The 17,023-nt window shown below is 30.0% G+C and overlaps 1 protein-coding gene across 1 annotated transcript; it reads right to left on the bottom strand.

The window, feature by feature from the left end:
• Nucleotides 1-251: 251 nt before the first annotated feature.
• LOC127262404 (uncharacterized) lies at nucleotides 252-2,870 on the bottom strand. Its single transcript, XM_051291065.1, has 5 exons — nucleotides 2,866-2,870; nucleotides 2,556-2,619; nucleotides 2,217-2,474; nucleotides 862-900; nucleotides 252-380 (listed from the first exon to the last, which is right to left on the bottom strand). The coding sequence occupies exons 1-5, from the start codon at nucleotides 2,868-2,870 to the stop codon at nucleotides 252-254; spliced, it is 495 nt and encodes a 164-aa protein (XP_051147022.1).
• Between the last annotated feature and the right edge of the window lie 14,153 nt (nucleotides 2,871-17,023).

Raw genomic sequence — 17,023 nt, forward strand, 5'->3', positions numbered from 1 at the left:
AACACATATTAATAAGGCTAAATCAATTTGGGAATTAGGGAAAAACAAAAGAGAAACAAACAGAACCTAATTGAAAATGTAATTGAATTTGACACAGGTATAATAAAGAAATCAATAAAAAATTCTTGTTTTGTCTTCCCTGTTCAGATAAATCTCTGATTCCCAATTCCTCTGATGATCAACGACAACATCTCGGGACGGCGGCGGCTCAACAACGACGAGGAGCAGGCCTCCGGTGGCGGTGCACAACTTCAGGCTATCTTCTCTGGGACTCCATCGGACAGCAACAATGGCCTCCGGAAGCGACCAGGTCGACAATAGTGAAGGCTCTCCTCCAATTCAACAATGGAAACTTTTTCAGCTGGGATGACGGTTTTCGGCTAAGTCCATGATGCGAGAATTGCCTGAGATAATCACACCGCAAAGTGGAGGTCGGCTCCTCACTCTTAGCCACAATACCCACCGAAATTGGTACAAGAAAAAGGATCCCGAAACTCACCGGAATCTCTTGTGGATTCACTCACCTCCGCTTCTCGTTTTTGCTCTTTCTGTCTAATCAAACTGGCTCACCAAAAGCCCATCTATTATCTCTTAGATTTTTCACTCTGAAACTAACACCTAACACCAAAACCACTTCACACCTTATATCTAATTGAGTTTAGGGTAAAAAGGGCTTGGGTTTGGGCTAAAAGGGATTGGGCTGATCCGATGGCCTGGGCTAAGGAGTGAGCCAACATATTTTATTTATCGAGAGACTTGTCAGGTTAGGCCTCAAATGGCCAAATTTCTCAACATACTTCATCTGTTTTGGCCGTGATTTAAATAAATCCCAAAATACGTATTTACTAGATATAGACTTACCTTGAACCAATGGATTTCATCATCGCCTTTTGTCTCTCGCTGCATCCACAAACAAACATTAACATAGACAAAATACATCACATGGAGTACATAGATCCTAACATGCACCTAGATGAATCACATAGAAAACCTAACACATAGTACATACAAATATTACACAATCGAGCAACATAAATGCATATTCATAAAGGAAAGCAATCACATGGAAAATATAAAAACTTAGAATCACATAATATAAGCTCCACCTTATTTGACTCAACTAGAGAACACCCAATACTAGACACAATGAAAACCTTAAGCACTAAATTCTATGGCTCTAGTACAAAGTCATGCGGCCAAAGAACCTGGATCAATCGACCACAAACACTAAGATCTCAGGAGACACAACCACTCAGACATCCTAACAAGAAGAACAGTCAGCAACCTAAGAAGAAATCTAAAAGAACACTAAGCAACTGGGAAAAAAAAAAAAAAAACTTAGAGGAACACCCAACAATTAGGAAGAAATCTAACCCTAAAAAAACTAAGCAACTAAGACGAAAGCAAAATACTAAGCACCTAGTTCGGCCGAACATTAACACGAAGAATGCCTTGGAGCACAATCATAAAGCATGCAATCAATTCATGAAATAATCAAACAACCAATCACATAGTATATAAATCAAGAATTATGCATTTTTTAACACACACAAAAAAAAAAAAAAAAAAATAAAAATTAGCATGCATTCTACTACAACAATTTGACTAGTACAAAAATTTCACAAGGGTATCAACATTACCTAAGAAACACAACAAGAATATCATAAAGGAACAAAAAAATTTCAAAAAATATCACCAAGAATAATACAAGAAAATAACAATCAATTCCAAGATTATACACCAACCACCAAGAATTGCATAGCCAACAAACACCAAAAAATTCAACATATTATTTAATCACAAATTTTACCAAGATTCACCAAGAAAGATAATATACCGAAAATAAAGAGATGAGGTTTAGCCTTTTACCACGATTTGAGTCCTACCAAACTCGAAATAAATTTTCTTTAAGTTTCGTAATCGGTTTCCGGGCTTTGATACCACTATTGTGAATATATTCCCAAATCTCTTGAATTTATCGAACAATACCTCATATACAAATTATTAAAATGAACTAGCGGAAGCGAAATTCGAATTAAACCAATACCGATTAAATTTGAAATTAAACACATATTAATAAAGCTAAATCAATTTGGGAATTCGAGAGAAACAAAACATAAAACAAACAGAACCTACTTGAAGATCCAATCGAATTTGACACAGGTAGAAGAAAGAAATCAATGAATTTTTTTTTTTTTTGTCTTCCCTGTTTGAACGAGTCTCTGATTCCCAATTTCGCCAACGATTGACGATAGAATCTCGGTATGGCGGCGGCTCAATGACGACCGGCAGCGGTGCACAGCTTCAGAGTGTCTTTTTCGGGACTCCTCCAGACAGTGGCAGCAGTCTCTGGCAGCGACCAGGTTCACCACAGTGATGGCTCTCCTCCGATTCAGCAACGAAGAATTTTTCCGGTGAAGGGATAGTGGTTTTTGACTCAGTCCATGATGCGAGAATGGCCCGATGTAATCACACTGCAAAGATGAGGTCGGCTCCTAACTCTTAGCCATGAAACCAACCGAAATCGGCACAAGAAAAAGGATCCCAAACCTCACCTGAAACTCATCCGAATCGCTCGTGGATTCTCTCACCCTCACTTCTCGGTTCTGCTTTTTCTGTCTAATCAAACCAACTCACCCAAAGCCCATCTATTATCTCTCAGATTTTTTACTCTTTGAAACTAACACCTAACACCAAACCACTTCACACCTTATATCTAATTGGGTTTAGGGTAAAAAGGGCATGGGTTTCGGTTAAAGGTGATTGGGCTGATCTGGTGGGCTGGGCTAAGGAGTGAGCCAACATATTTTATTTATCGAGAGACTTGTCGGGTTGGGCCTCTAATGGTCAAATTTCTCAACATACTCCATCTGTTTTGTCTGTGATCTAAAGATATCCCAAAATACGTATTTGCTAGATATAGACTTATCTTGTACCAATGAATTTTGTCATCGCCTTTTGTCCCTTACTGCATACATCGCATGGAGTACATAGATCCTAACATGCACCTAGATAGATCACATAGCAACCTAACACATAGTACACACAATAACTACACAATTGAGCAACATAAATGCATATTCACAAAGGAAAGCAATCACATGGCAAATATAAAAACTTAGAATCACATAATAGAAGCTCCACCTTATTTGACGTCAACTAGAGAACACTTAGTACTAGACACAATGAAAACCTTAGGCACTAAACTCTACGGCTCTAGTACAAAGTCCTATGGCGAAAGAACCTGGATCGATCGACTACTAACACTAAAATCTCCGGAGACACAACCACTCAGACATCCTACCAAGAAGAACACTCAACAACCTAAGAGGAAATTTAGAAGAACACTAAGCAACTGGACAGAAATCTAGAGAAACACCCAGCAATTAGGAAGAAAGCTAACCTTAGAAAAACACTAAGCAACTAAGACGAAAGCAAAACACTAAGCACCTAGTTCGGTCGAACATTAACACGAAGAATACCTTGGAGCACAATCACAAAGCAAGTAATCAATTCATGACATAATCAAACATCTAATCATATAGCATATAAATCAAGAATCATGCATTTTCTAAAAAAAAAAAAAAAACAAATTAGCATGCATTCTACTATAACAATTTGGCTAGCACAAAAAATTTCACAAGGGTATCAACATAACCTAAGAAACATAACAAGAATATAATCAAGGAATAAAAAACTTTCAAGCAATATCACCAAGAATAATACAAGAAAATAACAATCAATTCCAAGATTATACACCAACCACCAAGAATTGCATAGCCAACAAACACCAAAAAATTCAACATATTATTTAATCACAAATTTTACCAAGATTCACCAACAAAAATAATATACCGAAAATAAAGAGATGAAGGTTTAGCCTTTTACCACGATTCAAATCCTACAAAGCTCGAAACAAATTTTCTTTAAGTTTTGTAATCGGTTTTCGGACTCTGATACCACTATTGTGAATATATTCCCAAATCTCTTGAATTTATCGAACAATACCTCGTATACAAATTATTAAAATAAACTAGCGGAAGCAAAATTCGAATAAAACCAATATCGATTAAAATTGAAATTAAACACATATTAATAAGGCTAAATCAATTTGAGAATTAGGGAAAAACAGAACAGAAACAAACATAACCTAATTGAAGATGCAATTGAATCTGATATAGGTAGTAAAAGAAAGAAATCAATGAATTTTTATTTTGTCTTCCCTTTTTGAACGAGTCTCTTATTCCCAATTTCACCGATGATTGACGACAACATCTCGGGATGGTGGCGGCTTAACGACGACCGGCAGTGGGCCTTCGGCAATGGTGCACAACTTCAGACTGTCTTTTCCGGGACTCTTTCAAACAGCAGCGGCGGCCTCCGGCAGCGACCAGGTCGACCACGGTGATGTCTTTACTCCGATTTAGCAACATCGACTTTCTCTGGTGAAGGGACAACAGTTTTTGGCTCAGTCCATGATACGGGAATGACCCGAGGTAATCACGTCGCAAGGTGGAGATTGGCTCCCCACTCTAAGCCACGACACTCACTAGAATCGGCAACAAAAAAAAAAGGATCCCCCGAACCTCACCGGAATCGCCCATGAATTCTCTCGCCCTCACTTCTCACTTATGCTCTCTCTGTCTAATCAAAGCGACTCACCCAAAACTCATCTATTATCTCTCACATTTTTCATTCTCCGAAACTAACATCTAGCCCCAAAACCACATCACACCTTATATGTAACTGGGTTTAGGGTAAAAGGACTTGGGTTTAAGTTAAAGGGAGATTGGGCCGATCTGTTCAACAAGCTAAAGAGTGGGTCAACATATTTTATTTATCGAGAGATTTGTCGGGTTAGACCTCGGACGACTAAAATTTCCAACAAAAAGATTGTCGAAATAACAGCGAAAAAAATTTATCAATAAAATTATTAGGAGTACAAATTTAATGCGAGTTAGTAATTAATGATTACATTTTTAATCTTAAATGTTTTTGTAATATATATATACACGAGAATTGATTGGATGCTGATTTTTTAAAATATGCACTCATGCTCATCATGTAAATACTATTATGCATAATTATATTAATTATAATATAATTTATTTTTACATGATTAGCATAACTCTTTGATTTTAAAAAATCAGCAGACAATCCTCTCTCGTGTGTGTATATATATATATATATATATATATATTACACATTAAAGTTGATGTTGTGTTTTGTATAAAAAGGTACGGTCGTTTTCATGATATCAATATAAATTAATTATATTGATGCCATAAAATAAAAGATTGCCTCGACAATGAAAGATTCTTTGCTATCAATAAATCACACTTTCCGGAAAATTTTGCATGTTGGTAGCATCCTATTCTTTAATTTTATTATATTCATGAAAACATATTATTGAATTATTATTTTTAATTAAGTAATAAATTAATTTTTAATTTTTAATTTTTATTTCATTCTTAGTTCGTAATTAGCCACAGTGCTAAAAATGAATTGAGTTGTGTTTTCTCCGGGTTTTATTTTATTTTTGTAGTTTGATTCTAAATTTGAGTGTTAATTTATATTTTTATAAAAAAAATCATAATAAAATAATATAAAAAATTGAAACCAACAATTAATAAAATAAGAAAAGAATTTGATTACTGTATATATCAAATTCAAATAAAAATTTGCTCCATTCCAGCTAATTTGTCAACTTTATTTAGGGCACAGACTTTTAGATATTATATAATTAGTAAGTAATTAAAGTATGTATTAGTAAAAATAATTATGATATAATAAAAGTAATTATAGATAAGATTAAGATGACTAAATAGTTCAATTAAATAAAAAATTTTAAATTATGAATTTTTAAAATGTGATTAAAGTGTATAATTATATTTCTAAAAAAAATGACAAATTGTACGAGACAGACCAAAAAAAAAAGAATAGAAAAATTATGTTGGATAGAGGGAGTATATTTTTTTAAAGTGAAATATTCATTTGATATATTCAATAAAAGTGTAGGCTTTAGACCGCGACAATGCATATTTATATTTTTGTAGTTTTTCGTAATAATTCATCGCAATCTTCTGCAATAATCATAATGAACATGAAAATTCGGTATTGACTTACTTTCGTGACAATTCGCGAAAGTAAATACTTTCGAAAAAATTTCAACTATGAAAAAATAGTATTTTTCTAATAGTGTTTTTTTTTATCCAGTCATTTTTTATTCTACACGATTTTCAATATATAGTATATATTTCATTATCTTAGAAAATATTAAAAAAGCTACGACAAATAAAAACATTAAACAAACCCTATAATTCTTCTGTTTACCAAAAATATTTACATTTATTCTTTTGGGTGGTGTTTAAAAATATTATACTCCCTCCGTCATTCAATTGTGTGTTCATTTTATTGGGCACGAGTTTTAAGAAAAATATGTAAAAATAAAATATTTTACTTTTTTTGTAAAAAAAATGATATTTTTTTACTAAAAAAAAATGAAAATAAATTTGAATGACAACCAAAAAAAAAAAAAAAGAAAATAAGTTTGAACGATGGATGGAGTATTTAAATGACAACTAATGTGTATTTTTTGGTAAACTTTTTTTGTCAATGTATTTTAAAGATGTGATGGCATTAATATAAATAAATATAAAATTTGAAAATATTTATAATACATATAATACTGTGACAATGAGTTTGTTCTCTTAACATTATTTTTTAATTATGATTTTCTACAAAAAGTAATGAATAGTACAAAATATTTTTTTTACAAAAGTTAAAATTTCAAAAGAAATTTTAAATACTCATTTAAAAAGTCGAATCTTTAATTTAAAATAAGATATATTTATATTTTTGACACAATTTCTCGTATTATATACAAAAATCAATCTATTTAAAAATGGTGGATGAACAGAGCGAATATTTATTAAAACAAATATATTTTTTTTTTTGTAATTTAACAAACCGAAATGACCAAATTTATATATATATATATATATAGTGTAAAGAAAGAAACGTGTATATTTTTAGAAGTTCCATAATGAAAAATGGAGGATAAATTATATAACATTTTTTTCTATTTTACTAAAAATATATAAAATACGAAGCATTTTATTTATTATGTGAAACTTCATTGTGTTAAATTAAAGTTTGCACAATATACAATCTTCATCCAAAGTTGGTATTTGGGTGTAAATACGAACTTAATTATACAAGTTTTATACAAATAAAAAATTTATAAATATATTAAATAGTCTTTTTTGCATTAAATAAATAAATAAATAATTTATTAATCTTTCATTTTATAATTTTTTTAGACAAACTGTTATATAGTTTTTACAAAAACTATGGCTGTGTTTGGCAATTAGATGATAGCTTTTAGATGTTAGTTGATTCAATTAGTTGTTAGCTGCTAGCTGATTCAATTAGCTAGTTTGACTAGCTGATTCAATTAGCGGTTTGTATTAAATTTTTTGGTAAAATAACTGTTTGACATTAGTTGTTTATACATAAAATGACTATTAAGGACATTGATATGTTATTTTTTAAAATATTTAATTTTGTTCGTTTTATTTATTTTTGTTTATGATAATTTTTGTTATTAATTATTGAAAATTATAAAAATATTATAAAATATTTATTTTTATTTTTATTATTTAGTTCTGAGAAAATTATTTTTACTAAATAATAATAATTTTTTATTAAAATTATGTAAAATATAAAATAAATCTTTCGTATATATATTTTTATTATGTTAATTATTGTTTTATTATATATAAATAAATTAATAACATTTTTTTATTTGATTTAATTTTAAAAATTTATATATTTTACAAATAAAATAACTTATATATAATAATTAATAATAGTAATTATTTTAAATTTTAAAAAATAAAATATAATATAATAAATTAAATATATTAAAAATAATTAATAAATACTGCTATAAAAATATATTTATATGTATAAAATAAATAATTAAGTTTTAAGGGAAATAAGGAATAATCAAAATTAAAATGAAAAAGTTCTTTCAAAACGCTGGGTAGATGAACTTTTCATAAATTAGTTTTTTGGATCCAAAAAGCTTTTTCAAAAAGCTAATTACCAAACACCCTCTATATAAAAGTGAAGGATTTATCAATTATTTATTTATTTATTTATTTTATTAAAAAAATATTTAGCGTATCTTATTTGTATAAAATTCGCATAATTTAGGTCTGTATTCAATAAACATCAACTTTGGACGAAAACAGTATTTTGTACATATTTTAATTTAACACAAATAGGTCTCATAAAACAAATAAAACACGAGTTGTTTACTTTTACTAAAATACAAACAGATATTGTATAATTTACACAATAGTAAATAATGAAGAAGCAAATCACACCCAAAAAAATATTCAGTATACAATATAATTAAACCAAACTCTTTTAATTTTATTAAAATGTTATAAAAGTAACTTATAATATCATATTATATACATCTATACAGCGGTCTGATTATTGTATTGAATAGAGAAATCAACACTATATTAATTTTTTTATTCAACACATTTGAAATATAGAAGCAACACAAGTTTTTATTTAACACAGCACATATTGTGTTAAATAAAAAATGTAGTTGTGTTGTATAAATGCAATAACTATGTTGAATTCAACTATATATTGTACTATATTTGATTATGAAAACATCAACTGTTTATGTATTGTATTTGTATTTATGTTAACATAGAATAAATAATATATATCATAGTCAAAGATAATACAATTTATAATTGAATTCAACACTTTATGTAAATTGTATTTATACCGTATGTTGAAAATCTTGTTACTACATGTTATTAGCACATTGTTGATTTCTCTCATTCAGCACATTAATCGTTGCGTACATATATATATATTGTTGAAATATTTTATATAATGAATTTATGATTTATATTTAATTTCTATAAATTAGTTCGTTATTCTAAAGTTATATTTATTAGATTAAGTTGTTAATGTTTGAATCTGTCGAGTATTTATCGCGTCTATTTATATACCCGTATTCATTATTAATAATAACCAATTTTGAAAATTATGCAAAATGTGACATGGTATCAAGACCATGTTTTTTCGAGTACATTCAATTTGAAATATACTTAGAGGTTTTTTTAATTTTGAGATCCGTTTGCAATTGTTTGTCCATCAAACTTGCTTTTCAATTTCAATAAATTTATATCCTGCATTTGATTGTTTGTCGTAATTCCATTCAGAGTCATATTTCCAACTGCATTGAGAGTTTTGTTTCCAATTAACTCCATTATGAGTGAGACATGTTTTCAACTTTGACTCTGCTATGAGTCAATATTATTTTTTACTTTAACTCTCGTATGAGCGAATCTCGTTTTTAACTCTAACTCTATTATTAGTGAATCTTATTTCCAATTATAATTCAGTTGTGAGTGAGTCTTGTTTTCAACTCTAACTTAATTGACAATGCTACTTCACTCTGACATAATGGATAATTTTGGCTACATCAGCTTTGTTGAAATGTGACTTGGATTTAGCGGTCTAGCTGTCCCGAAATCAAAGCAAAAATACTGTTTCAATTAACATAGTTCTTTTTAGGCCCATGCTAATTAATAACATATGGGCTTAGGGTTTAGGGTGTTTTGGGGGTACTTATAAATAAATAGCTATGGTTCTTAACCATAGACAATGATTGTAACTCTCTGAATCAGTATAATAAAATCTCTCCGGTTTCTGCCCGTAGATGTAGGTTGACACACCGTCACCGAACTACGTAAAACCTTTGTATTCTTTATTTGCTTTCTTTCTTGTTTTCTCATAACAAGTGGTATCAGAGCCATATCTGATTGATTGAAGATGTCCTCGTATAAGTTTGATCTGGAGAAGTTTAATGGGTCGAATGACTTCACGCTCTGGAAAGTCAAGATGAGGGCACTTCTAGTTCAACAGGGATGTGCAGTTGCGTTGGAAGGAGAAGACAAGTTTCCTAAAAACACGAAAGATGAGGTGAAGAAGGAGATTTTGGCAAAGGCTCATTCCGCAAACTTGGTGCTAGTTACTGATAAGGTGTTATGGGAGATTGTAGATCAGATGATGGCTTTTGGGCTATGGGATGAACTGTGTGAGAAGTACTAGAACAACTCTCTCATGAACATGCTATATTAAAAGTAACGACTTTACACCCTCTGGATGTCAGAAAGTACTCAGGTAAATGATCATTTTGATACATTTAACCGTATTATTTTTTATCTTCAAGGGATTGAGGTTAAAATAGATGATGAAGATCAAGCCCTAAGTTTACTGTGTTCACTACCTGGTTAATATGAGAATTTTGTAGATACTATACTCTATGGCAGAACTACAATTTCTGTTAATAATGTGAAAGATATCCTTATATCCAAATAATTGAAAAAAAAAAGATTTCGAAGAGGGTTTTGGTTCAGATCGTTTGCAGGTAGGGGAAGATCACATGAGAGGGGTAATGGGAATGGGAGGTCGCGTTCAAAATCAAAATCCTCTAGCAAAGTTAAGTGTTACCTTTGCAAGGATAATAGACACATTAAAAGGGATTGCCCACAAAAGAAGAGAAATACAAAAGTTGAGTTTAGTAACATTGGCAGTGCTACTGTGGTACAAGACATTTTTTATGATGGGGACCGTGGTGAAATTCTGACAGTGTGTAGTGCTATAATTACCGATACCTGGATTATAGATACTAGTGCTTCTCATCATATGACGTTCTCTTGTGACCTACTCACTTCTTTCAAGAAGTGAAATGAAACGGCGAAGTTAGGTGATGATGGGGTTCTAGCCATAAATGGGAGCGGGATAGAGTAGATAAAATTTCATGAAGGTACTGTCAAAAAAATTGATTGATGGTATGTTTCTGAAATCGGAAATAATTTGATTTCTCTTGGCACTTTAGCCAAGAATGGTTTAAAATATCATGGTGAAGGTAAATGGGTGAAAGTCCTGAAAGGTGCTCTGGTGATGATGAAGGTAAAACTGCATCATGCAATTTATTTTCTACAGGGCAGTTCAGTGATGGGAACGGCGGTAGTATCCCAGTCCTTGGATAAACATGACAAATTTGTGGCACCATCGATTGGGTCACATAAGTGAGTAGGGGTTGTTTGTACTGAGCAAGTAGGGTTTATTTGGTGGGGATGTGACATGTAAAATTTAATTTTGTGAGGCTTATGTAAAAGTGAAGCAAAACAGAGTGACGTTTACTATCGGTCATCACACTACAAAAGAAATTTTGGAGTATGTTCATTCAGATTAATGGGGTCCCTCTCCGGTAAAATCGCAGGGGGGTTGTTCTTACTTTGTCACTTTCATAGATGATTATTCAAGAAAAGTCTGGTTGTACTCTGAAGACTAAAGATGAGGTGTTTGGGAAGTTCAATGAGTGGAAGACCATGGTTGAAAAACGGACGGGTAAATAGGTCAAGACTTTAAGAACTAATAATAGGTTGGAGTTCTGCAATGCTTCATTTGATGAATTCTGTAAGAAAGAAGGTATACTAAAGCAACGCACTGTATGACATACCACAACAAAATTGATTTAAAGACTCCTCAAGAGGTATGGTCCGGTAAACCCTCTTATTACTCTAATCTAAGAATATTTGGATGTGCTGCATACGCTCATGTGAATGATAGTAAGCTGCAGCCGAGGGTGGTAAATGCATATTTCCACGGTATGCAACAGAAGTCAAATGTTATCGACTGTGGTGTACATAAGGTAAAAATCCTAGTAAATTTTTTATTAGCAGAGATGTAACCTTTGATGAATCTGCTATGCTTGATTAGAGTAGTGGTTGTGAAAGTATTGAAGGTACAAAAAATTGTGGTGCTGACAAGAAGGTGGAGTTTGAGACTCTGATAAAGTTGTGTTAGAGGAAGAGCAGTAGGATAATACTATTAATCAACCGATCAACAAGATCAGTCAAAACCTCAAGGAAAACCGGTTGGGGAGGAAGCTGATGACACTGGTACTAGGGTTGAATATTCCATAGCAGCTAGAAAGAGAAAAAGAAATATTTAGAAACCAGCTAGGGTTGTAGGATGTGTCAATACATGTGACAGAGATTTTGTGGCTTATGCATTGGCGGTTGGTGATGATCTTGGCTCTGATGAGCCAAAAACATATAAAGAGGTTGTGGCGAGTAAAGATGCAAAAAACTGGATTATAAAAATGAATGAAGAGATGCAGTCTTTTGAAAAGAACAAGAATTGAGATCTCATTGCACTACCAAAAAGGGTAAAGCCAGTAGATGCAAGTGGGTCTTTAAAAAATAAAATAAAATAATTTCTGGTGTTGAACCTGGTAGGTTCAAGGCGAGACTAGTGGCAAAAAGGTTCTCACAAAAAGAAGGACTAAATTATCATGAAGTCTTTTCTCCTATGGTAAAACACAAAACCATCTAGGTTCTTTTGACAATGGTGGATGCTTTTGATCTGGAGCTAGAGTAGGTTTATGTAAAAACAACTTTTCTTTATGGCAATATAGAAGAACGGATTTACATGTCTCAACCAGAGGGGTTCGACAGTTCTAAAAGGAACTAAGTATGCTTGTTAAAGAAATCTCTATATGTCTTGAAGCAGTCTCCGAGGCAGTGGTACAAGATATTTGATTCTTTAATGGTGTCTAATGGTTATACTCTTAATTAGTTTATAACTGTGTTTACTCGAAAAAAATTTCTAGTGATTCCTTTGTGTATATGATGTTGCATGTGGATGATATGTTAATTGCAGCTAAAAACATGGTTGTAATTAATGACTTAAAGACTCTACTAAAGGGTGAGTTTGAAATGAAGGATTTGGGTGCGACAAAAAAAATACTGAGTATGGAGATCTGGTGTGATAGAGAAACAGAACGGCTATGGGTTTCTCAAGAAAAGTATATTGAGAAAGTTTTGCAGGCATTCTCTGTTGATCAGTCCAAACCAGTAAGTACTCATTTGGCAGCACACTTTAAACTTGATTGGAGCACTATACCGGCTACAGATGAAGAGGTTAGCTACATGAAGATAGTTCAATATTCAAGTGCAGTTGGAAGTCTTATGTATCTGATGGTATGTACGAGACCGGATCTCGCTTATGCGGTTAGTGTAGTGAGCAAGTTTATGGCTAATCCGGATAAAGCTCATTAGGAAGCTGTAAAGTGGATCTTACGATATTTGAAATGAGCATATGATATTTGTTTGGTATATGATGGTAAAGGCTATGGTGATGGTCTGGTTGGCTATGTAGACTCTGCTTACGAGGGTGATTTGGTGAAACGAAGATCACTGACTTGTTTTATCTTCATTCTGTTTGGATGTGCAGTCAGTTGAGAGTTTACTCTACAACCTACGGTTGCACTGTCGACAACTGAGGCGAAATACATATCAATGACTGAAGGTATTAAGGAAGGTATCTGGTTACGTGGTCTGGTGCAGAGTTTGGGTCTGAAGGTGGAGAAACCGGTGTTATTCTGTGATAGTTAGAATGATTTGAGTTTGGGTAAAAATCCTGTGTATCACGAGAGAACCAAACATGTTGATGTAAGGTTGAGTTTTATCTGTGATGCTCTGGAGGAAGATAGTTATTCTATTCAGAAAATAGCTATAGTTTTTCTATTCAGAAAATAGCTACAAAACACAATCCAACTGATATGCTGACAAAGGCACTACCAACGGAGAAGTTCGAGCACTGCTTGAACTTAGTGAATATTCGCAGGAGTTAAAGTCCCTTCGGGGCATCTGGCAGGAATGAGACGATTGAGAAATACTGAAAAACCTTTGGCGGTTGGAGAAACTCCAAGTTAAAGTGAGTTGAATTTACATAGTGTATTTTATTTGAAAGACAGAGTTATTTTAGACATGTAATTTATGATTTGAATTAGATTTTTATTATTTAACTTAATTCTTTATTATTAGCTTATATCTATTAGATTATATTGTTATTATTTGAGTTTATTGATTCTGCATGTGCTTATTTACAAATTCTTCTTTCACAATTTTTTAAATTCTACAAAATATAATATATATATATATATATTGCAACAACATATATTTTAATTATATCATGAATTTAAATATAATATGATAAGATTATGTGAACACTTACTCGAAATCTCACTTATCATATTCCATTAGTATGTTGATAGATAGAAAGAAGAGTAATGATAAATTAGGAATTATGTAGGATCATGTAACGAAATATTCTACTGCGGTGGTGCGGGCTATTAGGTTAGTGGAAATATTTAAATTGGACAAAATTTATATTTTAAAAAATATTTTTTCCGACGTAACTTAAAGTATCTTTTTATTGTTTTTGTATATTTCAGTCAAAAGTATAAATTTTTTATTTTACTAAAAATAATTTTCACTAACAAAAATATTCTTTACTTTTACCTAATTTACAAACCTATCATCACATATACAATTAATTTATATATAAAGTTAAATAACATAAATATCAAAATTTGTCACACACTTTCATAGACTAATAAAATATTATTATAATAAAAATTAAAGCTCCTTCAGTTACTTAAATTTGTTGTCATTTTTCCTTTTTTTTTTCTGTCATTTAAAATTATTATTTTTAAGTAAAAGATTATATTATTTCCGTCTCATTTATCATATTCACCTTTTCATTTCGTCTGTCCACTTATTCACTTTTGTTTTTTTAAAAAAATTATATATTTTAATTTAATTTTAATTTTTTAATTCATAATTTTTTAAATTTTATTTAGATTAATTAGTTATCTTAATTTTAATTTAAGATTATTTTTATTATCCGATAATTATTTTCAGAAATAAATTTTTAATTATTTACTCATTATATCAATCATAAATTCTTATTTTTGTAGCAAGAGAATGCAGTGATGAGATAAATAGAATATTACTTTTTATATTTTTTAATAAAAAAGTTAAAATAAAATACACACTAAATCAAAACTAATGTCCAAAAATTTGAATATAATTTTTCTATAAAAACGAAATAGTAATTTTGTATTTTTTTTTATTATAAATAACAAAAGAAAAAAAAATATATAGATAGATTTTAATTAAATTTTGTGTTCAAGATTTAAATACAAATTTAAATGATGAAAAGATTCTTGAAGGTCTATTTCTAAAAAAACATCAATAACATCACATGCTATTTAAAGTTATATCTATAAATATATTTTCTACTTCCGTTTATTTCTAGGAAAAATTTAAGTAACCATACAATACCGTTGAAATTTTGACGCATTAATTACCACAGGGGCAGGGCTAACCTGTCGGCACGGGAAGATAATCCTCTACGTCTCATCCATACACGTCTTTCACTGCACACCATCAATCCAACGGTCACCGTGGCTTCCAATAACGACAAATGCTACAATCTTTGTCACCGTTTCTTTCGTTACTTTCTCAATTTTTGTTGGCTAAATTATACTCTCTCCGTCCAAGCTAAAAGTATATATTTATTTTTGGTGCAGAGATTAAGGGTAGATAAAAGTAGTGAAATAATATTTTTGTCCTTACTTTTTTGGTATAAAAGTAATGATGTGATATAAAGTAGGGGTATTTGTAGAAAAAATTGGGTATTTAATGAAATAGTTACTTTGTAATTGGACATCCCAAAATAGAAATATGTATACTTTCTAGTTGGACGGAGGGAGTATAACAATTTCTTACTTTTTTTTTTTTAAGTAAAAATACATAAAATATTTTGTATTTTATTTATTGCTTAAAGTTTGCATGAAACATTATTATTGTTCAAAATTGATATTTAGTTCTAAATAAAGATTTAAATTATACAGTTTTATACAAATCAAAAATAAAAAATATCTTAAATAATTTTTTTGAATAAAAATAAATAAATAAATAATTGATCAATCATTTATTTTTATAGTTTTTATAAAAATTAGGTAACAATTTATCTCCAAAAACTATAAAAACAAATAATTAATCAATTATTTATTTATTTTATTTAAAAAAGTTATTTAAGATAATTTATTTAGAACAAAATATCAATTTTTGACAAAGAAATTCTTTCGTACAAAATACAAAGAGTTTCACACCATAAATAAAATATACTCCCTCCGTTCACGGATAAAGTATACAGTTATTTTTGGCGCGGAGTTTAAGAAATAATAGTATTTTAATTATCGCGGGTAAGTAAAAATAGTTTAATGATATTTTTGCCCTTGCTTTTTGGTATAAAAGTAATGATGTGATGTAAAGTAAGAGTATTTGTGGAAAAAAGTGGGGTATTTAATGAAATGGTTACTTTGTAATTAGACATCCCAAAATAGAAATATATATACTTTGTAACTGGACGAATGCAGTATTATGTTTTGTGCATTCTTATTTTTATTATAATTAACACATATATTACATTATAAAAAACTTATTATCTCTACAAAATAATAAATCATTAATTAATTAGTTAATTAATTATAACCTAAAATTTAAAATTAAAACAAATTAAATTTATCAACAATTCATCTCTACAATACAAATACAAATTTATTTCAAAAAATCAGGACTGATCTATATATATTTCAATATATGTATATATCAAATTTCAATATTTAAAATTTTTTAAATTTTCATATTCAATATCTTTTGAACAACATTATATGAAAAAAAAAAGAAAATTATTCTGAAAATATATTAAAAAGAATTTAGTTCAATTATTTAAATTTTTAAATACTACTAATTCCACAAATTTTTATTTTTAATATAAAAAAGTATATAATATTTTACAGTTTATATTTATAAATTAATAATTTAAAAGTATAATACTCCCTCCGTCCTGGTCAAGATGACCTTTTTGCTTAAGGACACAGTATTTTAGGTAGTGTAGATTAGTAAGTTAATAATAAATTATGATATTATTTTATTATTTTTATATGAGTAGTGTTGTTGGCATTTTAAATATTTTTAGCATTATATATCAATAAAAATATATACAATATGAATATCATTTTGTAAATAATAAATTTTATGTAATATAAATGATTAAAAAA

This window comes from Andrographis paniculata, unplaced genomic scaffold (assembly GCF_009805555.1).
Source record: "Andrographis paniculata isolate CXL003 unplaced genomic scaffold, ASM980555v1 Contig65END, whole genome shotgun sequence".
NCBI lineage: Eukaryota > Viridiplantae > Streptophyta > Magnoliopsida > Lamiales > Acanthaceae > Andrographis > Andrographis paniculata.

Coding starts and splice junctions, on each gene's coding strand:
- LOC127262404 (XM_051291065.1), bottom strand. Junction 901..2,216: donor AAATTGGGAATCAGAGACTC/GTTCAAACAGGG, acceptor TTGTGGATGCAG/CGAGAGACAAAAGGCGATGA. Junction 381..861: donor ATGAAATCCATTGGTTCAAG/GTAAGTCTATAT, acceptor TCATGGACTTAG/CCGAAAACCGTCATCCCAGC.